At 49.3% G+C, this 27,247-nt stretch overlaps 2 protein-coding genes across 3 annotated transcripts; one reads left to right on the forward strand and one right to left on the reverse strand.

Annotated features, from left to right (window-relative positions):
* Window positions 1-362: 362 nt before the first annotated feature.
* On the reverse strand, window positions 363-9,659 carry LOC146352284 (uncharacterized). The gene is made up of 4 exons (XM_084829650.1): window positions 9,654-9,659; window positions 8,671-9,324; window positions 7,345-7,418; window positions 363-1,202 (listed from the first exon to the last, which is right to left on the reverse strand). The coding sequence occupies exons 1-3, from the start codon at window positions 9,657-9,659 to the stop codon at window positions 7,371-7,373; spliced, it is 708 nt and encodes a 235-aa protein (XP_084685776.1). The 3' UTR covers window positions 363-1,202; window positions 7,345-7,370.
* Window positions 9,660-9,662: 3 nt separating this feature from the next.
* NR2F1 (nuclear receptor subfamily 2 group F member 1) lies at window positions 9,663-20,372 on the forward strand. Of its 2 annotated transcripts, XM_084833649.1 has the most exons (4): window positions 9,663-10,387; window positions 13,048-13,575; window positions 19,241-19,428; window positions 19,713-20,372. In XM_084833649.1, the coding sequence occupies exons 1-4, from the start codon at window positions 9,958-9,960 to the stop codon at window positions 19,794-19,796; spliced, it is 1,230 nt and encodes a 409-aa protein (XP_084689775.1). In that variant the 5' UTR covers window positions 9,663-9,957; the 3' UTR covers window positions 19,797-20,372. The 2 variants fall into 2 exon arrangements, with proteins under 2 accessions (XP_084689775.1, XP_084689774.1); XM_084833648.1 differs by having other exon boundaries at window positions 9,940-10,387; window positions 19,241-20,347.
* The last annotated feature ends 6,875 nt before the right edge of the window (window positions 20,373-27,247 follow it).

The raw sequence follows: 27,247 nt of genomic DNA on the forward strand, positions 1-27,247 counted from the left end.
TCCTCTGCCTCCTTTGCCCTTTCAGCTCTAGAAGTCTCCGTGCAAGGGGTTAACAATAAAACTGGTCCTCGTTTCTCTCCCCACCCCACCCCACCCCTTTGCCAGGCTCACGCCGGTCGGGATACTTTTTATGAGCCCTCACAGTTGCTGCGCACTCAACCCCCCCCCCCCCCGGTCCGGTCTGCTTAGCCTGCTTCAGTGTACCACGATTCTTTATGGTCTGCTTGAGCGGTTCGTTTCGTTGACTTAAAAACAAAAAGCCCAACCCCAGCTAAAAATCCTGCTCCCTCCCTCCCTCCCTCCCTCTCCTTAGCTGTCTGACAGAACAGGCCTGTAATAAACATATCTCGGCCCTGACAGTTTAAGTGAAAAGTGAGATTTATTACTTATATCAAGCTTAGGATGAGCTTAGGGTGATGCTAGTGCTGCTCACACCAGCAGCAACGCCGGGCCTTCCTGGGCGGCCCCAAACCTCCGCCCAACTTTTACACCATCTGCGCCTCTGAGCAAACGAGGCAAGTGACAAGCGATAACTTAACATCGAGTGGATTCTTTCTTCTCCCCCCCCCGCTTTTTTTAAATTATATTTTTAGCCTGGGAAAGAGAAGTCCAACTTAACCCAGCTTCTGATGGACTAATCCCTATGATAAAAGAAATAGCAGTCGTGACAGGTGACTATTATGGGAAATGATTCTGCAAGCCAGGGGATCGTATTGTCAGGACACGAGACAACAAGTTTGTGACTGCTTTTGCAACTGCCTCCTTTTTCATCCCCAGCATAGCCCTATATTCACGTATTTTTGTTGTATCTATGTCTGGGCATAAACTCGCCTGGGCATCCTTCCCGGTACATGCTGCTCTGAGCCCTCCAGTGCAGGGGAGATCCTCCAAGAAGTCAAAGAGAAACTCCTCCTGCACTCAGATCTGCTGTAAGGGAAAAAAGTCTCTCTCCCTTAACCACCTCCCCACCCCTTTCAATGACTTTCTTCTGCACACTCTTATTTCTCTCTGCTTGCCGCACTCGGATCCTTGCCGCAGCTTTACTTGTGCCGAAAGTAAATATTTGGTTGTGAGAACTCGCCATTTTGTGCCGGGAAGGGCGGGGCAGGGGGGTGCGGAGTGGAATCGATCTGATGCAGGAAGATTGGAGAGTTTCTGGCCATCTATTTCCCGTCCTGCTGCGATCGCCCTGATCCTTTCGGCTGTGAAACAAAGCACACGATAAGCTTCCAAGTACGGCCTAGAATATGGCCCCTCTTCTGAGCGAGAGGGAAGGTTCCTGCGCCCTTTTATGGGATTCGACTACACTGCCAAGTTTAAGGTCTCTAAGGCTGTCATCCTATACACACTTTCCGGGGAGCCTACATTCCCCATTGAACACAATGGGATTTACTTCTGAGTAATCACGGAGGGGATCGCGCTGTGAAACTGTAACTCTTACTTAGAAGGAAGCCTCACTGAACTGAGTGGGGGGGAAACAAGCTGCAGAGTTGCGATGCAAGTGATGTCTCTGCCAGTTTCAACTTATTTGGCTTTTGTGGGTGAAAACAAATCCATGTTTTCAACGGTCAGTTGCTTCTGACTCGGCGTCCTACTCCCCCAACAGTGATCAAGCCCCGATTTTTCGTTAGATGCCAAACAGCCGAACCAATCCCACAATACAGGCTAGTGGTAACTGGATGGCTTACAGAAAGGCCAGAAGCATTTGGAAAGGTATTTTGCTCTCGCTCGCTCGCTAGCTCTCTCTCTCTCCAGCTTCTCTTACAATCCTCCAAGAAGGACAGTCAGGAGTGTCACATTGTGTTTATTTTAGAGGGTGGGGGGATTAAACTTTTATTTTACCCCTCAGCCAGTCGAGATGGTATGAAGAGGAACGTTTGCAAAGGTTAAAGCCATCTTGCTGCCCAAGTTCGTGGGTTTCCCCTAGTTTGCCTTTAATAAACCCGCTGTTGTGGTTTTTCTTCTTCTGTGAGGAGACGTTTTCTCTAAGCTCGCTGCAAGCTCTTTTTCACCACGTTTACTTGGAAGTAAATCTCGTTGATTTTGGCAGGGTTTGGTCCCAAGTAATTATGCTTAACTCACTACGGCCTAATGGGTTTTGTAGATACTCGAATCCCAGAAGGGACTGCCTTAAAAGTACGTCTGGTTAGGATGTTAGGTATAAGCAACGATGAGCGAAAAGGATGCTTTCTGTAGATACACCGCCCATACGACACCTTTCCTCTAGCCATATTCATTTACATTTACTCCAGTAAAAAAGGGAGGAGGAAAATCTGTGTGGATGAGTTTTACTTTTTTTTCACACATACACCAAAAAATAGGGGTTAAAGTGGGAAATATCCCATAATCAGACACCTAATTACTCACAGTGAGACTAGAAAGAACTGAGAAGTGTTCAAATCGGTTGGAACCGTGGGGACGCTGGTGAAACCTCACATGACGGAGCTCATCCCAGGGCATGCGGTACCTTTGTCTGAAAGGCAACATGTCTCTCTTTTTTTAATAAGTGGCCAAATGCTAGGTAGCCCTGGTGGCTATTTACAGCTGGGAGCCAGAGTCCACTGGCGGCTGCTTTACCTGGGAATGGCAGGTCTACCGTGAAGGAGAGGGTGGGGCGAGAGATATCGCTGTAACCTGTAGACAACTAGATTTATACAGATAACACGCAATGACAGAGAAACAGACAGGCGTGCATGGCGCAGCGTTCGAGTGGGGCGGGAGTTCCATTTCGCTTGAAACTGGCTAGCAAGGGAAAGAGAAAAACGAATGACCCGGCACTGCTGACAATTAATGGGACCTACTTCCGCTCATCGTGGAAGCGGAATTTCTGGGTAAGCTTCGCTGCCAAGGGTTGGCTTGTTCACGGGCTTCGCCCTGCTGGACACAGGAGCCCTCGCCAGCGGAAGATCGGGGCAGGAGCCAGCAAGGGCGCAATGTACTTTAATAGGAGAAGGGGCTTGGGGAAAGGACGAAGGGAGGTGTGGGGGGGGGGCAGAAATGTTTACATTACAATTAATATTTGCCAAATACTGGAAATAGTCCTCGAAGGCGGATGCCCCTCGACCTGCTGACCTTCAGTCTGATGGATCAGGCATCCAAAAGCTAAAAGGCAGCGCCTGTCAAGAGTGCGTAGAAAGCGCTCGCTCGCTCGCTGATTTGTGGGGCAAACAGCCCAGCATGCTGGTAGTGTGTGAAAGCGAGAGAACAGAATTCAGAGCACGCCTTCCGTATGGCTTTCTGGGTCTGTTTTAAGTTGATCTATGTAGAACGGGAATGGCATATGTGTGCTTTAAAAAGCACTTCCCAAATGTCATGTCCTAACGAAATGCAGCTGGATCTCTTACCAGAACAGGGGGTGAGCTGCTCAAAGTTGCTAAAAGAATGTAACATATTTTCCCCCACTTAGGAGAGAGTGAGGATTCCTGTTCTATGATATCTTTCCATATAAGGCTGTTCTAATAAATAAACACGTCTATGCACGAACACACTGTAATAATATATAAAACAAACACACGTATAACGTGTGTTAGGAAAATTAGGCCTATTTAAAACATACATATACACACACACACACACAATGCGTACTGCAGGAAGATAAACAAGTCTCAAAACATATAGTTTCCATCTCTGAGTTTAGGTGCCATTGTTGCCTACTCTTTAACTGGGATTGGACACTTCCTTTTTAAAAATGTGCCTCGAGTGTGCTTCCAGAAATAGCTCCGAAAAGTTGTGACAGACATAGGATTTTCCTTTGATCCAGACAGGAGGTACGTCTGTCCCCTTCAGACAACAGCCCCAGAGAGAGCAAGAACCGAACACTCCTCTCCTAAACCCATTAACAAGGCAATCCTATGCATGTCTGCTCAGGAGTAAGTGCCATGATATTCCATCCGGTTTACTCCCAGGACAGTGGGTTTAGGATTACGGTTTCAGTGGCTGTAAATCCAACGGCTTTCAAACGAACGAGGTTACTTTCATGTAAGAGTGTCGTGGCTCGTGGCCTTAAACGCAGGCTGCATCTCTGTTTCCCCATTAAATACCCCTATCAGATTTTAAGCCTTCACTGAAATACAAGAGAGAAATACAGGTTCTCTTCTCGCAGGACCGTGACGGTGCGATCAACAAACCCCTTACGCCCTTTATTTCCAGAACATTACAAGCTCGTCGAACATAATCAATATCTTTTATTCCCCCACTATCCCAATTCATGCGTCCATACTATGCTGTGGATGTTCCTTACTTTAGATTCTCCTCCCTCTCCCCCCAGCCAAGTGTCTTGACATCTGAAAATGTCATTTGGCAGTCCTGCTATTTGAGGCTGAACCGGTTTAGCAGCTCCCTCTGCTTAACTGATTTGCCCATCGCAGGCCAAGCTGGGATTGTAAACACAGATAAGCGCCACGGAAACCTAGGCGATTTCCATGTAACCGTTTCGGTATGGGAGAAAGTTAGAGCTTGCTTCTAATTTGGGGGTCATATTCCAGAGACATATATGCCAAACGCTACGAAAAGCCGGCTTCCCAATTACATTGAGAAATCCATATTTCTGTTCTTTGTTTTTCTTTAAGTGCTGATGCTGAGAGGGGGGGGGGAGGGAGATTGACAAAAGATTTCTAGATCTGAGACGTCTGAATCAGCTTCTTTTGTCGAGCTTATGGATCCCTCCTGTTGAAGGATCCATTTCTCCTGGCCTGAACTTGTTATCCATTTCCCACTGCTCAACACCTTAAAAGATTAGGTTTCCTTGAGGACCGACCAAAACGGCCACTCTTCGCCCTAACTTCCCTAAATAAGAGACTGAATGGGTGCTATTTTATACCGTTCTTAGAACTGTGGCAGTAACCACCTGGATATGAAAAGAACAGTTTCGGGGGGGGGGGGACACAGAATGTAATTGGAATCAAGGGCAGATTTTTATAATTATTTTAATGTGTTGTATGGCTTGTTGTAATTCTCTCTCTCTCTCTCTCTGTGGATCTCGCTGTTGTCCCTTTAATCTGTTGACACTCCCCCACCCCAGATAAACAGTCTGCAATCGATCTTTTCATTAGGTGATCAAATAACAAACAGAGCAGGTGAAAGACAACAAGCATTAGCACGCTGACACTAGTCGGCTGCAAGCACCCTGGCATCCCTCTTTAGGAGATGAAAAGTCATCGCAGAATAATAATACACAGCAGTGCTCCAGTGGATGGATCTGTTAACCTCTTCCTACACACACCTAGGCAAGAAAAGGACTCTAGGACTCAGCTTTGGGAAAAGACAGATCCATGTTCATAATACCTTTTCCTCCCATCCAAAGCTGTTTCCTAAGAAAGCTCGTCCCACAGTATACAAGTATGCGAATTTTCTGTATGGTCCATGGACTTTGAAGTGAGTCTCGTTGATTTCAAGGAAACTTATCAATGGATTTTCAGGATGGGACCACAACATTTTGTTTTGTTTGTTTGTTTTAGCTATCTCTGTATCTGTCTGATAACTTCTTCCATCTCAAAGCCATCAGCAGCCGCCACTGATTCTTGCCCCTCACACACACACACCACCACCACCACCACCACCACCACCACGTCCTTCAGAGGAAATCTGGCTGGGAAATCCAACCAGGCCTGAACCGGATACCTTTCAGAATCTCCGGCAAAGCAAGCGAGATGCTGCTGAGAAGCAGCGAAAGGAGGGGGGCGGGTTTTTTGTTTTGTTTTTAAGTTCTCCTGGTCAAGTTGCTACTTTTGTGGAGCTCTATCAGAGGAGATTGAGGCATGGGGAGGGGGATCCCAACTCTAACTAGATGTTGTTTCCCAGCTTCTAACCTCATCATAAACACGGGCGACAGAAACCGAACGCTACTTGCCTTGAATGGCCGAGGGCTGCTGCTGGTTGCCAGTTGAGGGGATCCGGACTCCGAAGAAACCTTGTCAAGGAGCTGGTGCCTCTCCCAGGCTTTCTCTCTCTCTCTCTTTCTCTCTCCCCTCCTCCCTCCTTTCTCTCTCGCTCGCTCTGCCTCTTTTTTTCTCCTTGTCTCTCCACAGTCCGGGGAATAAAATCTTAGATGATATACATACACTGCTGGTGTGTGTGTGTGTGTGTGTGTGTGTGTGAGAGAGAGAGAGAGAGAGAGCGACTGATATAATCTTATTCGTTTCACCTTTTCAGTGACCACCAGAAGACAGGACCGAGAGTTTATTGGGAAAGAGAGAGAGGCAGGCGAGAGAGCCCGCTGTTGCATAGTCAATAACATCCTTTTAATCAATGCAATCTACAATAGGGACGGCTTGGCAGGGGAAAGTGATAGGGGGGGGGGAATCGCCCTTCATTATTCCACCACTAAATCGCCAACTGCATCTTCGGATCCAGAACTCTCCTCTCCCAATTGTGGGCTCCTCAGATTTTAAAAGCTAGACCGGGAAAGAACAGCATGCCAAAGACAACTTTTTCCTCGGGTTGCCTTATAGAACACAAGGATATTTTGGAACAACGTTTCTTTCCTCCCACCCCTGCCCCGGTGTAGAAACTTTATAGGAGTTGGAAAGATGGGGGAAATGCTGAGAAGAAGTTAAGTACAGGGACGACCCCGAAGCTAATGGGAACTCGTTCAAATGGAAGGGGTTACACACACACACACACACACACACATGCCAGGTTTGGGGGCGGCATATAAAAGAAAGATCCATTCAGATATTTTAGTGTCTTCCTACTCCTTCACTAGCGAAACTAGCCTTTTTCTTTTCTTTGCCTTTTTCCTCTTTTGCCCGCAGCAGGAAGGGGGAGCAAAAGAAACTGCAGTTTCACTGCTCTCTTCCTGTCCGCTAGATGGCAGCACGATCCAGCGATTCCACTAGCATGGGATGGATTCGGAGAGGGGAATCTGTCGTGGTCGTGTGTGTGTGTGTGTGTGTGTGTGTGTGTGTGTCCACCTCCACCTACCCGGTTCCCAGCATACACTCCTCCAAACTCTTTCTCTCTTGAACTTTCCTTTGCAACCATCGACCCTCTCACAGACAGCAAAAAAGTCCACTTACTTTTGCAATAAATTAATTCATTACTAAGGCTGCTTAAAAACATTCATGGGAGAAAGACATAGGGAAGAGGGACAAGTTAATTTAAAATATATCTATATAAAATAGAAGTTTAAAAAGGGAGGAAATCTCCAAGTGAAGTGGGATGTTGGTTTCTGATCAAGCAAATTCCACTGTGTAAGTGGCTGTTATAAAACGTATTTTTACAAAACAACAACAACCTGAGAGAACACTTAAAGTGAGGGAAAGGAGGCAGTGTGGTAGAAGAGGAAAGAGGGGGGCGTGTTGAACTGGAACATATGGAGCCATAAATGTATTTTTAAATACTTACATTCTTTATGGAATCTCCTTAGCCATCTACTTGCAGTCATTAAACAATGGAATCCAATCCAAGCATTGTAATTCCTAATCAGGATATTTTTGGAAGAAAGAAAGGGGGGAACCCCCAAAGAGACACAGAGAAATCTAATTAAAAAAAAAAACTTTCAGAATGAGCCAAAATAATTTCCTTTTAATTCCCCTTTCCCCCTATCACAATGCATCTCTTTCCCGCCCGCCCCCCCCCTTTCTCCTTTCTTTGGCCGTGCGTGTGTGTCTGTGTGTGTGACCATAGACGACCCATGCTAATCAGGTCTCAAAGTAAATAGCAGAGCAGGGCGATCTCAATGTAAATTGTGCTTGTCAGAAGAATCCCCCTCCCTCTTTCTCTCTCTCCTTCCCTCCCTCCCTCCACCCCCTCCCTCTCCTTCCCTCCCCCCTCCCCCCTTCCCATCTCAGTCAGTAGGTAGCAAAGAAGAAAGGCGGGGGGGGGGAGCGAGAGAGAAAGAGACAGAGAGAGAGAGAGAGAGAGAGAGAGAGGAGACCTCAGCCAATAGAGTGAGGGAGGCTTGGCTAACCTTAGCCTCCCATTTTCTCTCCCCCCGATTCAGGGCTCTGACCAGTCAGTCGCCTTTGATTATCAGTTGCCAGCAGCCCCTCTCTTGGCTCCTTGACATGAGCTCCATATAAGGCAGCGATCTCCATAGAAACGTGTCAGTTTCAATAGTAGTGTCAAAGTTCACTATATACAGACATTCGCGCGGATCCCCCTTTCGGAAACATCGCGCTCCCACTCTTCTCGTTTAAACGCATTCATTTTTTGGTTCTCCCTCTCTCTCTCTCTCTCTCCCTCTCCCTCTCTCTCTCCCTCTCTTTCTCCTTCCTTGCATATTCTATCAGTTGAAGGCGTTTTTTTCTTTATCTCCTTCCTCCTCCTCTCTTTTTCCACCCTTCTTTTCCCTCTGCCTTTCGCTTCCTTCCTCCATGAGACTAGAGAGAGGGAAAACTTAAAAGGAAAAGGAAAAGAGAAGATCTCAAAGAAAAGAGCAAAGGGGACGCCTTTTAACATCTGCATATCGTCAATTTTAACACTTCTTTTTAATTTGGGGGAGGGTCTTGGTCTTGCCTGCTGAGCGGTTTTGTGTGCGTGTGTGTCTGCGCGTGCTTTTTTCTTTCCCTCCGAATTTTTTTTCTTAAAAAAAGAAAGCAAGGAAGCAAGCAAGAAAGGTTTTCTTGGGCGATCTGCAGTGATTATTGTCAGCAGCACGGAAGAAGAAAGAAGGCGCGGAGCGCGAGCGAGGAAGGCGCGAGGAGAAGAGGGCTTATTTACTCGACCTACTTTGGATCTCTCGCTCTCTCCTTTGGCTTTTTCCCTCCCCTTCGTGCGTGTGACATTCGCTTCTCTCCATGTTCGCTTTTCGCTTTGGCGCTTGGCTGGGGATCCTCCGTCCGCTGGGCGAAATCGAAGCGGCTCGGGCTGCGCCTTTGTATCTTCCCCACCGAAACTGAGAGAGGGAAGCCAGCGAAGGAGCGAGCCGGGCGAAGAGGCGGCGGCGGCGGCGGCGGCGGCGGCAGAAGGACTGCGAAGAACAACGGCGGCGGCGGCTGCAACAGACCCCCAAAGTGTCTCCGCAACTCGGCTCTCGCGTCCTCCGCGTCGCCGCCGGAGCTTCCCGAAGCGCCTCTCCTGAATGGCCGACTGCGCCGCGCTGCCTCGGACCTGGCCCCCGGACACCCGCGCGCCCTGAGCGGCAGCCGCGCCTCGGCCGCTTCGGCGCCGGCCTCCCTCCACTCCCAGCCTCGCGGCGGCGGGCGCGATCCAGCGGCGGCACCCCGGCCGGGCCCCGGCGGCGAGCAGCGGCGGCGGCAGTGGCGGCGGCGGAGGCGGCCGCAGCACCGGCAGCCTCACCAGCGGCGGCGGCGGCGGCGGCGGCGAGCTCCTGGCTCTCTCCTCCGTGCTGGCTCCCTGCCGGTGCGCCGGCGGTGCGTGCTGCTAACCCGCGGGCGGCGCGGGGCTGGCCGGCCAGGGCGGGTGTCCGGCGAGCCGATCGCCCCCTCTCCCTCTTCCTCCTCCTCCTCCTTCTCCTCCTTCCCCCCTTCTCCGCCTCCCCAGGGTGACCCTCCTGAATGCCTTTCCCAACAGCCCACTTCGCCTTGGCTGGTTTCGCAACTTGAAGAAGGACACGTTTCTGGGGGGGAGGGAGGGAAGGAAGGGGCTGAAAAAGGAAGGGAGGAAGGAGAGAAACACCGCCGAGCCAGAGGGGGGGAGCAGAGGGGGGTCAAAGCCCTCTGGAATTCCACTGCCCCTCCACGAAAAATCACCCCCATATTGGAGGGGGGAAGAGAGAAAGAGAGAGAAGGCAGGCAGGCAGGCAGGCGGGGGCAGGGCAGGGCAGGGCAGGGCAGGGGGAAAGAAGCAGAAAGGAATCGGCAGCGGTAGGAGCTAAGAGGCGGCGGCAGTAGGAGCAGAGAGGCGGGAGAAGCCCCGATCCCTCGCCTCTGCCCCCCGCAAGCCAGGCAGGCGCCCTTCTTCTCCCCCACCCCCTTCCCCACCCCACCCCACCCCGACCCCCTCCTCTCCCAGCCTCTTCCCGGCAGCCCCCCCCTTCCTCCGTGGGCCCGAGATATGGCAATGGTAGTTAGCAGCTGGCGAGATGCGCAAGAGGACGTGGCCGGGGGCGGCCCCACCGGAGCAGCTCAGCCTGGCCGGGATCCGCAACAAGGGGCCTCGGCGGCGCCCCACACGCCGCAGACGCCGAGCCAGCCGGGCGCCCCTTCCACGCCGGGCGACAAGGGCCAGCAGCAGCAGGGATCGGGGCAGAGCCAGCAGCAGCAGCAGCACATCGAGTGCGTGGTCTGCGGCGACAAGTCCAGCGGCAAGCACTACGGGCAGTTCACCTGCGAGGGCTGCAAAAGTTTCTTCAAGCGGAGCGTCCGCAGGAACTTAACGTACACTTGCCGGGCCAACCGGAACTGCCCCATCGACCAGCACCACCGCAACCAGTGCCAGTACTGCCGCCTCAAGAAGTGCCTCAAAGTGGGCATGAGGCGGGAAGGTGAATATTATTTCTTTCTAATTCTCTTCCAGCTTGTGTGTGTCGAGAGCAGATGGGGGGGGGGGATGCTGGCGCCCTCTCCTCGGAGCCCCCCCGCCTTCTCAGCCCTCACCGCACAGTTGCCACTTGCCTTCCTCAGAGATATGATGATGATGATGATGATGATTCTACCACTAAACATGTATTGAATTTTCTAGCCCCATTCTATATTCCTTGTTAGGGTGTCTCTCTCTCTCTTTTGTTGGCTTGGAGTTGGGAAAGGAGTGGGGGGGGGGAGATCAGACAGACCACTTTCTCAGCGTTGGGTTCCCATTCCTCTTTCTTTTTCTTCTTTTTTCTTTTTTTCTTCTTTCCCCCCCTTTTTGTTGTTATTATTGTTATTATTCCCATTAAAAGAAGGGGGACAAAGGTGGCAGGAATCACAACACTTCACATTAGATCCATTTCTCGCAGCCTCCTTTCCCCCCCTTGCTCTGAAAGCTGAAAGAGACGTCTGTAAGTAGAAAACAAATATATACTGGAGGGTGTATGTGTAAGTTATGTATTGCTGCTTTCTTGCACCTTCCCGATCTGCCCAGGCGACCCCCTCGCAAAATCCGGCCTTGTTTTGGCTCCCTCGTGCTTCCCGAGGAAAGTTTTCGAACGATCAGTGCTTTTATAGTTCTGTCATTTTCCATCGCCACCACCGCCACCTTTCGCATGCTGCTCATTTTATTTCGCCATCAGACTCCATCATCTCTTTAAATATTGCATCCCAATTGCAATCTCCAGCCCAGTTACTGATTATTATTGTTATTATTTCGCTAGCATCATAAGACATAATTTGCCTCTGGAATGTGATGCCCACCATTTGTAAACAAAACCAACGCTTCCAGTGCTATAAGGTCGAGGCTCTTTGTCCCTCCCCACCTCCAAAATAGGAGTGTTTTATTTTTATTTTTAATGTTTCCTTGTAATCTGTTTTTATTTTCCTGTCGCAAGATGGACTGCAGTGGCGTATGTGGTGTCTTTATCCCCCCCCCCCCAATCTATTTAGCACTCTGATGGTTAAAAGTCTGCTTTGTGGCTCTGGTTAAAGGCGTCCTAAGAGTCAAATGAGCCAAACAGTCGATTGTGTGCAGTGGATATGGTTGGGGGTTTAAAAAAAAATTAAAATATTCTTTCCCATGCACCACAAGGGATGAATAGATTTTTAAAAAGAAAAAAACAGAAACAAAAACTGGCCACTGACGACTTCATTTGTAGCTTCAGAGAGGTGCTGGCAAGGAGAGGGGGTCTCGGAGAAAGACAATATATACACAGAGGGAAATAAACATAGAGAGATGTGTAGCAAATAATAGTTCCACTGAACTATGTTTGCATTTAATTGAAACACACAACTGCCAGGTTTGGAAGTATAATTTGCAGGGGGAGGGAGGGATTCTGACATTTCCATGGGAATATTGGGTGTGGTGGTGGTGAAGGAGGTTCCTTCATCAAAAATATGATTAACAACAGGAAACACTGAAGAAAATATACCTTCCTGTGAAAAGGAAAATATTAATTTTCTGCTCCTTAAAAAGAACTCTCAGTGGCCCTGTCTTTGCCTTAAATTACCTTTGTTTACATGCCATGAGTTTGAATTGCTGGCCCTGAATAAGTAAACCCCCACACAAACACACACTCAGCTTTGGCAACTCCAAGCATCCTTACATTTTGGGGTGGGTAATGAATCTACTGTGTGTGGGGTGGGGGTGGCACAGTCGCAAACGTGTGCCTTCACTGGCCAAAGCAGTGGGCAGACTTTTTGCATCTGGAACTGTACAGGCCAGGACTTAATATTATCCTTCCCTTCTTGCAACTCATGTTTGGCTTTTCTAAGTCCAAATTTTATTTTAACCCCTCCTTGAACAACGACGATAACAACAAAACGCTTTCTCCCCCTCCCCCGCCCCGTCCTTTTGAACAGGGAGAACTTTATTGAGTGTGCGTGTGTGTGTGTGTGTGTGTGTGTGTATATATATATATATATATATATATGAAGTTGGGCTTGGACCTGGTTGTTTAGGCAGAAGTAGCATGGGAGGCTAGGGAGGGTTCTCCTCGACCCCACCCCCACCCCCACCCCCACCCCTCCAAACACTTTTGTAAGCCTATTTGCTAAGTGGGACTCCGGACTGGTAAATAAAGCAGAGTCTTTGGTCGATGGCCTTTCGGAATTCCAGCAACTTCTGAGGCTGGCTGGCTTGTTTGAGGGGGTGCCGAGGATGGCTGTTTGGCTCTCTGGAAAAGCTAGCAGGGAGCAACTTGGAGGTGGGGCCCTGACTTTTTGTAGTTCTGGAGAGGGCTGCTTTGGATTATTATTATTATTATTGTTATTGTTATTATTATTTCGCGAGGGGAAGGGCGGTCTTTCAGGAGGGTCTCCATGTGCCCATTTGCACAACAATGCCAGTCTGGGGGCTTGCATTGTGCGCGTCTGCCACCCTCCCTCCCCAGCCCGATTTGTGGGTCCGTGCGAGCGTCGGAGAGAGCGAGCGAGCCCGTCTGTGCGTGTCTGCGCGCGTGTGTCGCTGCGGGAAGCAGGCTTTGCACCGTGCGCGGCTGGCGGGCTGGGTTTTGCCAAGGCTGCTGGATGCACATTTCCTCTCCCTTTCTCTCTCTCTCCCTCTTTTCGTCAGCGGTTCAGCGAGGAAGGATGCCTCCGAGCCAGCCGAACCCGGGCCAGTACGCGCTGACCAACGGCGACCCGCTGAACGGGCACTGCTACCTGTCGGGCTACATCTCGCTGCTCCTGCGGGCCGAGCCCTACCCGACGTCGCGCTACGGCAGCCAGTGCATGCAGCCCAACAACATCATGGGCATCGAGAACATCTGCGAGCTGGCGGCGCGGCTGCTCTTCAGCGCCGTCGAGTGGGCTCGCAACATCCCCTTCTTCCCAGACCTGCAGATCACCGACCAGGTGGCCCTGCTGCGCCTCACCTGGAGCGAGCTCTTCGTCCTCAACGCGGCCCAGTGCTCCATGCCTCTGCACGTGGCCCCGCTCCTGGCCGCCGCCGGCCTCCACGCCTCGCCCATGTCCGCCGACCGCGTGGTGGCCTTCATGGACCACATCCGCATCTTCCAGGAGCAGGTGGAGAAGCTCAAGGCCCTGCACGTCGACTCGGCCGAGTACAGCTGCCTCAAAGCCATCGTCCTCTTCACGTCAGGTCAGTCGAGTCGGGGGTGGGGGACAGAGGACGAGGGGGGCAGCAGCTGGAGTGACGGCAGCAGCGTCAGAACATCCAAGACGCCCCCGGGGATCTTTCCCAAGCGCTCAGCTTCAGCCGACCCCGGCACCGTCCTGGACAGGTCACAGGGCCTTCCCAGTCCTGGGCCCAAAGCTTGCTCGCCTCACCCAAACCCAGTTGGCCTTGGGAAACTGGATGCCTTCCCTTGCCACAGAGCTGTAGATCTTCGAGGGCCGTTGTCTTTCTGAGAAGAAGGGGTGAGGGAGCATCCCTTGTGTCCATCGCGTTAGTTTTGCTGGCGAATGTGGTGGGTCGCTTCCTGTAGGCCTCGAGTGAAATTGACAAGCCTAAGGTGATGCGTTGTATTAAATGTAGGAGATTGCCTTTGGCTTCAGGGGGGTGTGGGTGTGGAGGGGAGAATGGAAACCTAAATATCCCACACACTTTTCCCTCTTAGTTCTGGAGTGTGTGTGTGTGTGTGTGTGAGAGAGAGAGAGAGAGAGAGAGAGAAGGAGGTTTAAGGCCTTGCTGAAAGGGCTTCTCGCCAAAGCTTGTTCAAATAAGGAAAGCAGAAGCACAAATAAATCATAAATAATGCTGCGTTATTGCTGCCTGATTCTCCCCTTATCGGAAACCATTCATATTTGCAGTTGCTGTGGTTAGCGAGGCTCATAAAAATGGATTCAAGTGCCAAAAAAGGGACTCATTTCTCCCTTTTTGAAAAAAAGGAGGAGGAGGAGGAAGGGAAACCCAGCCTCAGGGTTGCAAGCATCAACCTGCAGATACATTTCTCTTTCATTCTTTCTTCCTTTAAAAAAACAACAACAAATAAACAAACAATGCAAAACCAGGCAAATAATGGGAAATGTAACAGATTGCCTGAAAAAACAGCAAATTAAGGGTAGGCGGGGGTAACGGGCATGTTAGCAATTTTGCTTATGATAGATGGTTCAAATTAACTTTGCAGGAGAGTGCATTAACGTCGCCTTTGAAGTGCGCTGGTTGGAGCCTATAAGAATACAAGACATCCTTTATTATTGTAACCTGCGAGGGGGACGTATATAAACATCAAAGCTCAAGGAATTAGAAACAAAGATAAGGGTGGCATTTAAGGCAGGGTGTGTGTGTATATATACATTAATATAGCACCTTAAAAAAAAACTTTTTAAAAATGATCCCTTTCCTTCAGGATCCTAATCCTGTACCATTAAACCCCCACCACCACCTTTAAAAAGTGGGCCCAGGCCATATACAAAGCTTTCAGGAACAAAGCTGGCCAGTCTTGTTGAGGGTCTGGCTGGGAGGAAGAATCCATCAATATTTGTTGCCTTTCATGCATGAGGAATAGTATTTACATTGTAGTCAAATGACTCTTAAATTTGCACAATATTGTAATGTAGCAAATGTAGTATTAATATCGATTTGAACATCGGATAATTTATTTAGACAGGGGCATCTCACTGGCATGCGCGGTGCTCGGAGACACGGGCTGTGACTGCCCCCCTTGTTCCTCTGGCTGCAAATGCAGGCCGGGCAGCTTGAGGGTGGTGGAAAGAGCGAGGCCCTTCCTTTTCAGAGGATCAAGGGCAGGTCTTAAAACAGACGGGGGAGATTTACGGAACAGCCCCTGAGACATGTGGGTGCGTTTTATCTTCAGGGTCCTTTCCTGACGGAAACGTGCTTTTTCAGAACTGACAAAAAGAGACCCTGGTGGCATTTTTCAGGGTGATTTAACTGGAGGGTCCCCCTGCAGACTCGCATGCTTTTTGTTAACCCATTTATTTGTTTCGGGAGGGTGAGGGTGGGGCGGTTAGAGCTAAACTGATCAATGGGTGGGAATGGCTGGGCCGATTTGAAAATGCAGCTTTTAGGCCACAGTATTAAAAGAAAGAGGGCGGCTGCTTTATTGGCTTCACCGCCAAAGACTCCTGGCTAAAAGATCTGACCCCCCAAAGAGGCGTTTTCTTTCCGTTTCCACGCATCCTGCCCCCAGTGCTAGGTGGATGACTTTATGTATTTGTGCACGTCGGTCCATTTAACTGCACATAATGCAACTTTTTGTCGTTGTTTTTGCTGAGGCTGACATCCCAGAATAAACCGAAATAGCATTTTCCAACTTTTGGTTGGTGGAGGGTGGGGGGTTGCCACAAATGTATAGAAATAAAATTGCTACTATAGCTATGCCATCTCTTTTCTCTTTTTTTCTCCCTCAACAACCCCTCCCCCCCACCCGCGTTTTCAAATTTCATATACACCCATTTCCACTTGGGCCTAATCTTGTTTTGATTGCTAGCCAGAAGGTAATTTATGGCCAATCTTTCGCCAAGTCATTCAACTTTTTAAGCAAACTTTGATTGATGGAAAAGACATTTTTAGCCACCTGGTCCCAGAGGTTTTAACTCAACAATTTGATCCGAAATGCAGAATGAGTCTTGCTTCCAAATGTTATTTAAGATGAGGGATCAGTGTTTAAACTGGCTTGGAAGTTATTCTGGTTCTGGCTTGTTATTTCTCCCCCACCCCCAATCTCCCCATTTGGGCTCCCGATATTATTTTGCATCCACAAAAGTTTGTAGCCTTGAACAGTGACCTGAAAGTAGCCCTGGCTTGTTTGTTTTTTTACACATGTATGCAAACTTCATTAAAGAATGCCATTGTACTTCTCCCCCACCCCACCCCCCAACTTTGATATATAAAATCTCCAGAGGAAGGATCAGGTTAGATAAGATCAGTTCAATAAATCTTTCTCCTGTGCCATAAGAACTTTGATTTCTCGTTATATGGGAGCTGATTACATCTATATTTTCTGAGCACTAAACTCTCCTGGATGCGTTACATGAAATACACTCCCCGTAGTACAAAGGCCCAGGTTGGCATGTGCTGAACAGTAATGATTATTTATTTACATCATTTCTTTGCCATAGACTGGAGGAAGAAATACTGAGAAATAATGACTGCAGGAAGAAATACGACCATCTTAAAAAGTGGGACACGCACAATTTCCACCTAAACCCTCCCTTCTCCCATCCCTTCACAGCCCCCACTCTTTGCTGAGATGTAATTCACAGTAGGTGAATATGCATTGCTTTCCTTCTTTGGTCTATTTCATCTCAACTCAATCAGCTAATCGATCAGATACCATAGATTGTTTAATTAATTTTCAGATCCTCCGGTTAGGCAAGGGAGGTTGAAAGCTTCCCTCGACCGTGGGTAGACACGTTTGCTTGGAAAGAACAACATTAAGTCCCACTGAACTGAATCGTGTTTAGTGTAAGGGGTGCCAAATAAAATCTTTACCGTTCCGCGGGGGGAGGGGGGATAAAAACAAACAACAGACAGAAAAGGCGTTTTATAAAATATCCGTGGGAAATACAAAGAATAGCGGGGAGGGCTCCTTGCCCACGCCCTTTCTCAGGGTCCCAGTAGTGGTCTTGCACTGGAGAAAGAAGTTACACTAAATAGTTCATCAGCCGAGTGAAAGGGACGCGGCCTCCCAAGAGCTGTACTGAGGAGACGATTGGGCACTTCAATCCAGCCTTGTCTGGACGTTGTGTGGAAGCCCCTGGCATAAATGGGCGACTAGTACATGGCAAGTGGCAAGCTAGAAGTCAGATGGAGAAGCAGAGGGCGATCTTTGACAATCGCCATCTAAGGAGGCGAGTGACTCTCCGCTATGGACCGCAAAGAAGGCCAAGGCCCCCGCTCTGTGTGTGTGTGAGTGTAGTGCAACCTGTCTCTCCCCACCCCACGCAGCCAGCCAGCCCCTTTTTTAGATGTTGCAAATGATCGCTGCATTTAGGGCAAAAGTGTGGATTAGCACAACCATCGGGCGTGGGTAATTGTACAGCTAAGCGCTCCTTAGTCCTTAGCGGGGGCCACGGGGGTCTTTTCCTCAGAAGCGGCTGAATTATAGCTTGGTTAATTTCTGTTTTCGCTTGAGGCCAGAAAGGTGGACATGAAGGTGTTTGGCAATCTTTTTAAAGCCAGCTCTACAAACCGAAAGATCCCTCAACCTCACAAAGAAAAATAAACCAACACCACAAAAGAAAGAAAAGAAAAAAGATAGATGATAGATTGATGATGATAGATAGATAGATAGATAGATAGATAGATATTTGTTTGAATAGAAGAGCAGAGTCTTTTCCAGGGTCATCATTTTACAGTCGCAATTTTGTAACGTCCTTTTGGGGCCCATTACCCTGAGATTAATTCATATACAGATCTATATATTAGCGAAGCCTGCCTTTGATCTGCGCTAAAGCGTCCTTCTCGCTGGCTGCAGGCTTGTGATCCTAGTGTTTCGAAATATGTATTATTCATATAAGAAAAGAGGTCGTGTATTTGAACGAGGGAGACAACGACTCTGCATTTCCCGGCCCTGTGGTTTCTTGAGCTCGGATAATCCACCACCTAGGTGTGTGGCTTCCTCTTTCTCCTCCACAATACTACATGGATTGTTGTTCGTTTGTTTATTTTAATGGGGAAGGAGGAGAGAGAAGGAAGGGTCAACCCTAAACTCTTTCTTTCTCCTACTACCCGAAAGGAAAGAAGGCAGGAAGAGAAAGCAAGCAAGCAAGCATCGAACTGGGGGGGCTGAGCGGTGTGCGCTCTTATGATGCCGTTTTCTGGCTCTGCTGCGGAGCTTCAGGAGTATGCTTCCTAGTCGACTTAGAACTGGGCATCTCGACGGCTCTCCGCCGGCCTCCTTTTTTCTAGGTGGATTTCGCCACACCAGCTCAGGCGATGCAGCCGGCATAGCTTTGTGCGTGCGAGCGAGCGACAGCAGCTGCAGACGCCTGCTTAGCACAGGCGGGGGGGCGGGGGGGGGGAGAAACTGAGCCATCTTTCTGGCAATGATTATACAGCTTACAGAGATGTGACCAATTTTCAATTACTCGATCTCCGAGATCCCGAGACAAAGAAGGGCCTCCCCCTTTCTCTTTCTCTCTCGGAAATGGAAACTGCAGTCTTTCGTGCAAGCGACTCCAAATCCTCTCCTGGCTCGGAGCTCATTTCTGCACGCGCTTGTTTGGCCCCATTTCTTCCACCCCGAATCCTTTCCCTTTAGCTGATGATGGGCGTGGGGGAGGGGAGTACTTGAGAGAGGGGAGGAGGAGGAAAAGCCTCCCCCCCACCCCGCCGGCTGTGTGACTGTCCGTCTGTCTCTATTGGGGCGAGTGTGTTGTGGGGGGCGGTGGAGAGAAATGGTGTGTGCGCGTGTGTGTCCATGGGATAACAATAGGATGCAGCTCGAGAGAGCGAGGCGAGCTCCTCTTCCTGGCGGCTGGGGCCAGGTTGCTGGCTGGCTGGCTGGCTGGCTGGCTGGCTGGCTGGCTGGGGAAAGATGGCTCCGGCTTCCCTCCCGGCTGCCTTTCCGCGTCTCCCATTATTTATTCGCAAGGTGAAGGAAGCAACACAAAGGGAGGGGGAGGGGGAGGGGGAGGGGGCGTCTGGGGTCGCGGCTGCTCGGCTGCTCTTGTCTGTTCGTTGCTGATGCTGCGCGGGGGGGCTGCGCGGGGGGGCGGTGCGGGGGGGGAGACCCGTGGCTGGTTCGGCGCCGTGGCCACCACTCGCTTACCGTGTTGCCCCTCTTGCCTTTCTCCCTCCCCGCCCCGCCCCGCCCCCCCCCCCCGTGGCTGGGCAGATGCCTGCGGCCTGTCGGACGCGGCGCACATCGAAAGCCTGCAGGAGAAATCGCAGTGCGCCCTGGAGGAATACGTGCGGAGCCAGTACCCCAACCAGCCCAGCCGCTTCGGCAAGCTGCTTCTCCGGCTGCCTTCGCTGCGCACGGTGTCGTCGTCGGTCATCGAGCAGCTCTTCTTCGTCCGCTTGGTAGGTAAAACCCCCATCGAGACGCTCATCCGAGACATGCTGCTCTCCGGGAGCAGCTTCAACTGGCCCTACATGTCCATCCAGTGTTCCTAGAACACCGCGTGGCCTCCCCCGCTTAGAGACCCGGAGGAAGTCCTCCAGCGCGAGAGACCGGCCCAGTCACCTCGGGGGCTCACACCGCCGGGTGGGGGGTCCCGAGGAGAAAGAGGGGGGGAGAAGAGAGAGAGAGAGAGAGAGAGACGTATAATCAGAAACCGCAGACACTGAACGAAAGACTCGCTTAGGATCAGAGCCTGGCTGAGAGGCGATGGCGAAACGGACACCTCGTGTTTGTGGAACAAACAAAAACTCTGAGATGGGAAACGTGAAAAAGAAAAGGGGACCGAAGGGATTTTAATATAAGCCCCCTCAAAAAGAAGACTAGAATGGATTTTCCTGGATTTATGATGGACTGAGGTGGATATCGTCTGTACAGCAAACAAACACACAGTTTAAAAAACAAAGCGAACGAACAAACCTGACGCCGAATTGACTAATGCAGGGAGGGAAATGGGAAGGGAACCCACAAGCAAACACTTACCACGAACATTGCTCTTCATTTTGTAAGATAATTAGTCTTTATTTTCACTTTTTTTGTAAAAATTTAAACATCGTATGCGCATAAAAGAGAGGGGGGAAAACATGAAACAAACAAGGATTAGGGGAGGGGGAAATAACATTTTCCAAATAATTATTAAAAAAAAACAAGGAATTGTTCTGTGTGTATGTATCTATATCTGTTTTGTATTTTTTTCTGGTTCCAAACCAGGCTTCCTGTGATTCTATACTAATAATTTTTTATATAACCCTTTGCTTCTTATAATGAGTGCGATATATGTTGTCGAAGCTGTTCTTCAAGAATTAAAATTGAAGTGAGAATTTAAACAAAAATAAAAGAATTTAGCAAAAAAAAAAAAAAAGGCAACCCACCAACAACATTAACAACAACATCCCATGCCAATCCACGAGTTTTTGTTCCTTGAAGCAGACCTTCTGTTCAGGTCTGCAGGGTGGGGGTTGTCCCCACACACACATATACACCAAGTCTTTTAAAATACATTCCCACCCTGTGACACTCTGGAAAGTAGCTACAAACAACTAAGTACACGGCCACGTTGCTGGTAAGATGTACAGATCTCTGGCCATGCCCAGACTGAGTGGTTTTATGTGGGTCTTGAAGCGGACATAATAGAAAGAGCTGGAGGGATCTCCTTAACCTCCAGTAGTTTTCAGTCGTTCTATGCGCATAATCCAGGACAGAAATGGGGGGAAAGTTTCCACTACTTTGGAACGGTCTGTCTTTCTTTCCAAGTCAGGATTAACTACTTTATTTCTCCCCCTGCCCACTATAGATATAAGGACACTGTGTTGAGGTATCACTATCAGGCATGGAAGATTTATCCCCGTGTGCTTCTTTGTACAGGGTTGGGGATTTTACCCTGGTTCTGCTATCCTCCCACACCCAAACCTATGTGGCTTATTGTTTCTGTGTGGTTAAGAGAAGGAGGGAGTGTTTTATCAAAATGAATGCTTCTCTTTCCCTATGTGCCCCTAAGTGAAATCAAGGGTTAGAGTTGTGGTAGTTATGTATGGACTGAAACGAGAAAGATACATAGATACATATACATACCATATGTCTGGTCTTGTGAACGGGGCCCAAGGACACGTGTGTGCTCCTATCCCTGTGGGCACATAGACGCCTTTCCTTGAATCCTAATGCTGGGTCTCCTCTCAAAGCCCCACAACCTCTTCCCCGCCCCCGCCCCCAATGTACCATTCGTTCTCACAGTGAACGAATTTACCCTTTTGAAGGTAAAGACTTTCCCAGTGCTTGAAGCTGGTCGCTGCAGATCTCTGTAGCAGCTTTCAGGACATTAATGTTTTATAGGATCTGAGACGGAGCTGTAAGAACACACACTGCCAAGGGAGCTCTTTCTTAACGTATTAATAAAGCCAGATCTTTAAAAATAACATTCATATGTGTTCCCCACTCCCACCCGCCCCCCATCCTCCTCTTCTATTCTCCGCTCACTCACTCACCCTCCAAACACAACCAGGATTTTCAACTGGAAGAGTCACTGGCAATGTTTTTTCTGTTAATTTGCTGTCTTCACTCTCCAGATTTTTTTTTTAATTTGCATTAACAAGAGCCTTCAATCCAACCGGCTTGGGGTTTTTTTTTAAATAGTCTAGACGCAGAAGATCCGAGGAGAGGCAGAGCGAGAGGGAAAGAGCGTGCATTTCTACATGGTGGGCACTTACAGTTCCATAATCACCACTGCTAGCAGCCAGAGTCTATATGGACTAGCTAGTTTCAATAGAAAGGTTGGGAAATGCGCACTTTGACCCTTATTCACTTGGGGGTTCGTTGAAGGATTTGGCTTCGGGTGAAAAACCACGGGCCCAGCGTGGCTCTGGTTTTTCGGGGGTGAGGGGCATCTCAGACAGTCCTTAAACGTATAGGATGAAGATCCTTGAGAAAAACTGCGCTCTTCCGTAGTCAAAGTATCCTTTGCGAGGTTATCCTCCTGGTGAAGGCAGAATAACATTTCGTGTAAATCATCCTCTTCTCCTTTCCTACCCTGCACCCCTACCCCCATTAATTTTTGACATCACTTGAACTGATACTTTTAAAATGCGGGCAGGGGACCTTTCCAGTCTAGATGAGGTACAGATGGGGGCGTTGATTTCCCGGTTATGGGGCAACCTGAGCTTCTTTTTCATTCTCTCCTCGGACAATAAAGTCTGAGAGAAGCGCTACAAGGCTTCTATTGCGGCCTAGCCAGTTTGCTTTAGGAAGGGGGTTCAGATGATGTTTGCTGGAAATAGTTTGCCAACAGTTCAGCAGAATCTCAAACCCTTGGGCGCTCAAGAACGGATGCTGGGTAGACCCTAGCCTAAATTTATGAGGACTCCAGTCACTCCAAGAGATTGGTAAAAGCCAAGACTTTCTCCCATGGCGTTATCTCCATTCGACATGTCACGTGGCCTCGAATCCATTACCCTTCCGCAGAAATGGACACTATTGTTGGATGAACCTCGCTTTAGTGTCTGAGACCAAAATGCTATGTGTGTACTGCTTTGCCATGGAATTATGGGCTTGTTTTTGCACCAGTTATGGGGTCTGTAGTCGAAAAAGTTGGCCAGTTCTCAGCTTCCCCACCAAGCCGGTTTCGAAATGCTGCGCCACAATAAGCCACACCATTTGCCTTCTCTCAAATAGGCTGGCTTCCCCCTATTCTTCCACACCCCAATTAATCCTTTTCTAGGCTTTTGGTCCTCTCTGGGACAGTTCTTGAGAACTGTAAGAATACTGATAAACAGGAAAATCGATGCTGATTATGATGATTATATTAATAATAATGATTAATAATAATAAAATATATGACTTTTGTAATGTGGAAATGCAGATGCCTGTAAGTGTTCAGTTGCATTCAAGGTCAACAACGAAATAAGTCAGGTGCCTTGATGTAAAATGGATTTAGACCCTTCATAGTTAATGGGAACGGAGCATTTCGCCAAGGAGTCGGTCATTATAAGTGTAAACCGCGGCAGCTTTAAACTAAGTCTTGTCTTGAAGAAATGGCTGTCACAGAGAAGACAAGGGGCTGCTACCCCAGATTTAAGCAGTTTAGGCAGAAGTCAATTCCACCACTCGGTCTTGGTTTCCATGTAAGGAATGGCATTCTGCATGGACTTCGGCCCAAGTGACCTGTGAACATGGCCATAGCGATTTTACGACTGGGCTCCAGGGTTAGCGAAATGAGGGTTAGACTATGATCTTTTTCACCCACTAAGGCAGAATAGATTTGTTCTGTTTATAAGAGCCCACAAGACGAATTATTGATGGGAAAAAGAGAACGAACGAACGAAAGAAAGAAGCAAGCAAGCAAGCAAGGAAGGAAGGAACCTTGTTGAGTCACGCTTAACATCACAGAAAGGGGGGGATTAATAAATGTGTTTCAGACCCAGTCTGCTCCATATAAAAATACTCCGGCGGAGATAAATGAGAGAGAAAGCTTTGCGGTGGAAAGCTTAAGGCTGAGGGACATTCTCCCTTGTAAAAGGCAAACTTGGCTTATCTTGTCTTCCTTCTCAACTCATCAAGAAGAAAACAGATCTCAATCCTTTTAATCCGAAGTCACTCCTTTCGGTGTAGATCTCTTAAAAAAAAGAAAAAGATGTGTCATATGAAAGTCAAAGAGTTCCTGTTTGCAGGCAAAACGTTCACAGAGAGTGAGAGGGCTTGAAATTTCTTTGAAGTGGCTGGAAAGTGTTGTAGATTCAAACTGTTCTTGGAAGTAAATAAAAAAAAGGAGGGGTCGGAAAGAAGTCCCCCAAGTAATTACCCAAGGAGTGAGGCAGCCCCCTCGCCTGCCTTGTAAATCTGGAGAGACAGAAAGACAGACAGCCCTGCAACAGCTCGCTCCAGTAATGAGCAGACCTTTTGGAAATAGGCCTGCAGTCCTAAGCATATTATTTACCTGAAAGTTCCATTGATCCCTAGTTTGAGACTGGGGTGTTAATGTCCCCTTCGTGGAGCCTGAGTTAAGGAGAATTTGCTCTTCTGCTGTTTGGGCTTGTAGACGGCCGGGGGGATCTATCCCCCGCCCTCAACATTCCTATTATATTTGACTGGTGTTTAATATAGTGGAATGGAATCTCATTTCCTTCTCCCCCTTTTTTCAGCAAAAAAGATATTGAAATATATTCTTCCCCTTCTCCCACCTGTGTAATTAGCCTTGCTGCCAACAATTTGGGTGTAATTAAAAAACGCCAAAAACAAAAGGAAGACCGTCTGGTGTTAGGGGAAGAAATATATGTGTGCGTGTGTGGGGGGGGGGGGATACCGTGAGTTCATTTTAAAAAGGGGTTCCAGGAGAAAAGTCGAGCGGTCAGCCCTAATCAGGGGAGATTTTCGAGCTTGCCCTGAGGACGCACCTTTCCGAACCTGTCGGGGATTGCTAGCCAATTGGTGACTTGATGAGGCCCCCCTGCGGAGAGGGGAACCGAGAGAAGGGCCGGGGAGAGGTGGAATCGCAAGTGGAAGCCAATAAAACTCTTGTTCAAAGGGCTCTCTCCAAATCCACGCCGTTCCTGGGCTCTTTGACTTGGGAAGCCAACGAGTTTTATTCCTAAATGAGTTAAAGAGCCATTTACCTCTGTCGTGTTCTATTCATCAAGCCGCAAGTCGGGAGCCTCGAACATGGAACTATTTGTTTGCTTACACAACCAGCTGGGCGCAATTTCACGTCTGAGATATCTATCTGAAAGCGCCCCTCATTTATTATCCTTACTTGTCAGCGGATCCATTTTCAAACCTGGGTTGTTGGTTTAAAAAAAATCATTGAAGACTCTGGAATGAAATATTCTTACTAAATACCCTCCCTCAATTACTCTCCCTTTCCTCTCCCCCCCGCCGCCGCCCCCCCCCCCGGCTCATCACAGAGAATGGTCTACACAAAACAGCTGGAAAGTCAGGAGAAATGTGCGAATAGAAGCCCGGAGGAGCCAAGGTGACTCTCCCCCGGTCTTCTGAACTGTTTCATGTTTACCTCTTCCCTACCCTGATGCTTGGGCGTTCGTTAAAAGCCTCCAAATAAAACTGAAGGACGGTGAGCAACAGTGTGTTACCCTAAGCCTGTTTGCTCAGGAGTAAGTCCCAACCGTGTTCAGTGACGAGAACTCCCCAGTGAGGCTGCAACTCCATGCACACTCACTTGGAACTCTCCCCACGGAACTCACTGGGATTTACTTGCGAGTAATTATGCATTAAATTGGATGTGCAGATGTGTTGGGTTGCAGCCGTTTAACAGGCGGCAACAGCGGCAGGTATAAAGCGGGTGAACTCCAAGCACGGGTGCTTCGGCGCCTGATGAAATGGCCTGATGAAGTGAGGGCAAAGAAGCAAAATATTTGCTCGAGGCGCGTATGTAGTTTCTCTTACGAAAGGTGCACCCACCAGTAGAAGGTGGTGGTGGTGATGGGGTGCTGGTAGGATGGACCGCCGGACCCTTTTTAAAAGCGAGCCCCATCTTCTGTTTGATACCCGAGTAACAGGGTATTGTGTCAAGTTTCTGGGCCTGGTGACTTTCACCTTAAGGCCCCGATTCGGGGGGGAAACACTCTTAAGTAGGACCGTGTACCTAATCCTCCGGTATCCTTGCTCAAATATACGTCTTATTGAATTTAATGCGGCCTCTTCCTTAGTAAGTGTGCAGCGGATTGCACCCTTAAACAAGACTGTGAAAGGAAAAGCATTTCGCCGGGGGGGGGGGTCTCTTCCTTTTCTCCCCCCCACCACGTGGTTTCCAACAGAAACACAAAGCCATAAAATGGAAAGGACCAAGTCGGTTTAGAAATATAACTGCTAGAAAAGAAAGCGGTTAACCGAAAGAACAGTGGGAAATTGGATCTCCTCTCCCCACCCAACCCCACCCAACCCCACCCCATTCTGAATAATAAGGATAAGGTTGAGCAGTCTTTGAAAACAGCCCAGCCAGGCTGACAAGCGAATCTCTGGAAGTAACAGCGATCATGGCTGCATGATCGTGTATCTACATCTCGGAGGTGGCAAGACCCTCCATTAAGCTGAAAACAGCGCATCCCCTTCAAAACCAGAGGGTATAAACCCGGCCCCGGTTGCTTTAATGAAGGAGGGGAGGATAGCCGAGAGCGCACCCTTTGCAGGCCGAGGAGCAGGCTGCTTCTGGGAGCTCCCCTTGTGTGTTGATTTAGGGAGACGTTTGCTGTATATAGCGTTTAAGGCTGATAATATCCTTGCTCGGGCAGATAAATAAAGCACTGGCCAAACCGTGAGGTCAGCTATCGATCCCTCTGCTTAGAGAGGACGGCAGAAAACGTGCGCGCGCGCGCGTGTGTGTGTGCGCGCGCGCGAGAGAGAGAGAGAGAGAGAGAGAGAGAAGACCGAAGAGCGGATATGTCTATGGAAGACTGAACAGGAAATCTGCAAGAGCCAAAGGCACGGTGCTTCTGTAAAACTCGCCTCCGTATGCGTGTGAATCTAGATGCCCCGACAGAGCACCCCCCCCCCCCGCCTTCCTGGCAGACTGACGACCGGTTGAACCCAAACACCTGGAAGCCGATTTCATCCGGGGGATGGAGTGGCGTTCCATCTGCAGGAAACCTGCAGTTAGTGGATGTGTGCGCAAAGGCTAAGCGTATGCGGTAGCAGTGTAACTGAAATAACCCTCCACGGGCTGCGTGTGTGAGAGAGAGAGAGCGAGCGAGCGAGAGCGGTGACGTGACTATGCGGGAGACCTGCAGTCGCCATCCCCCTCTGCAACGGCTGATTAGCATTCCTTGCCCGCCCCCAGACCTGAGCTGACAACTAACAGAGATATCCAGCTCACCACTAGGCCTCGTCTCCTTTTGTCTTCCGCTGTCTCCGGGAGCAACTGGCTCCTCCGCGGGCCTTGCCTGCCTGCACGCTGAAGCTCTGCCAGCTCCAGGCCTTGCCGCTGATTCCACCCAGCCCGGTCCCATCTCCTAAACCGCAGACTCCCGACCCGCCTCCACCCCCCCCCCCGCGCGCGCCTGCCTGCCTTTCCACCAACTTTTCTCGCTCTTTCCCAGCCTGGGTCCGCGTTTCAGATCTGCTCCAATTGTTGGAAGCGACTGGGAAAGCGCACTTGCTGCTGCTTTCCTGACGTGGACGCCAAAAGGACGGCCCTGGCTGTTATTCTTCAAGCTTTGGCGAACGTATTCTAGGAGCAAATGAAATAACATAATTTGGGGAGGATAAAACCGACCTGAGAAC

Source organism: Heloderma suspectum, chromosome 2 (assembly GCF_057233095.1).
Source record: "Heloderma suspectum isolate Gila_16-S chromosome 2, 16-S_ref, whole genome shotgun sequence".
NCBI classification, from domain to species: domain Eukaryota; kingdom Metazoa; phylum Chordata; class Lepidosauria; order Squamata; family Helodermatidae; genus Heloderma; species Heloderma suspectum.

Bases quoted from the DNA above. Each gene is read 5' to 3' on its own strand.
- LOC146352284 (XM_084829650.1), bottom strand. The intron at 7,419-8,670 runs GTAGGTCGAGTA...TATCCTGATTAG, and splicing joins GAGAGAGCGAGAGATCCAAA to GAATTACAATGCTTGGATTG.
- NR2F1 (XM_084833648.1), top strand. From the start codon at position 9,958: ATGGCAATGGTAGTTAGCAGCTGGCGAGATGCGCAAGAGGACGTGGCC. The intron at 10,388-13,047 runs GTGAATATTATT...TCTTTTCGTCAG, and splicing joins AGTGGGCATGAGGCGGGAAG to CGGTTCAGCGAGGAAGGATG. The intron at 13,576-19,240 runs GTCAGTCGAGTC...GTGGCTGGGCAG, and splicing joins CATCGTCCTCTTCACGTCAG to ATGCCTGCGGCCTGTCGGAC.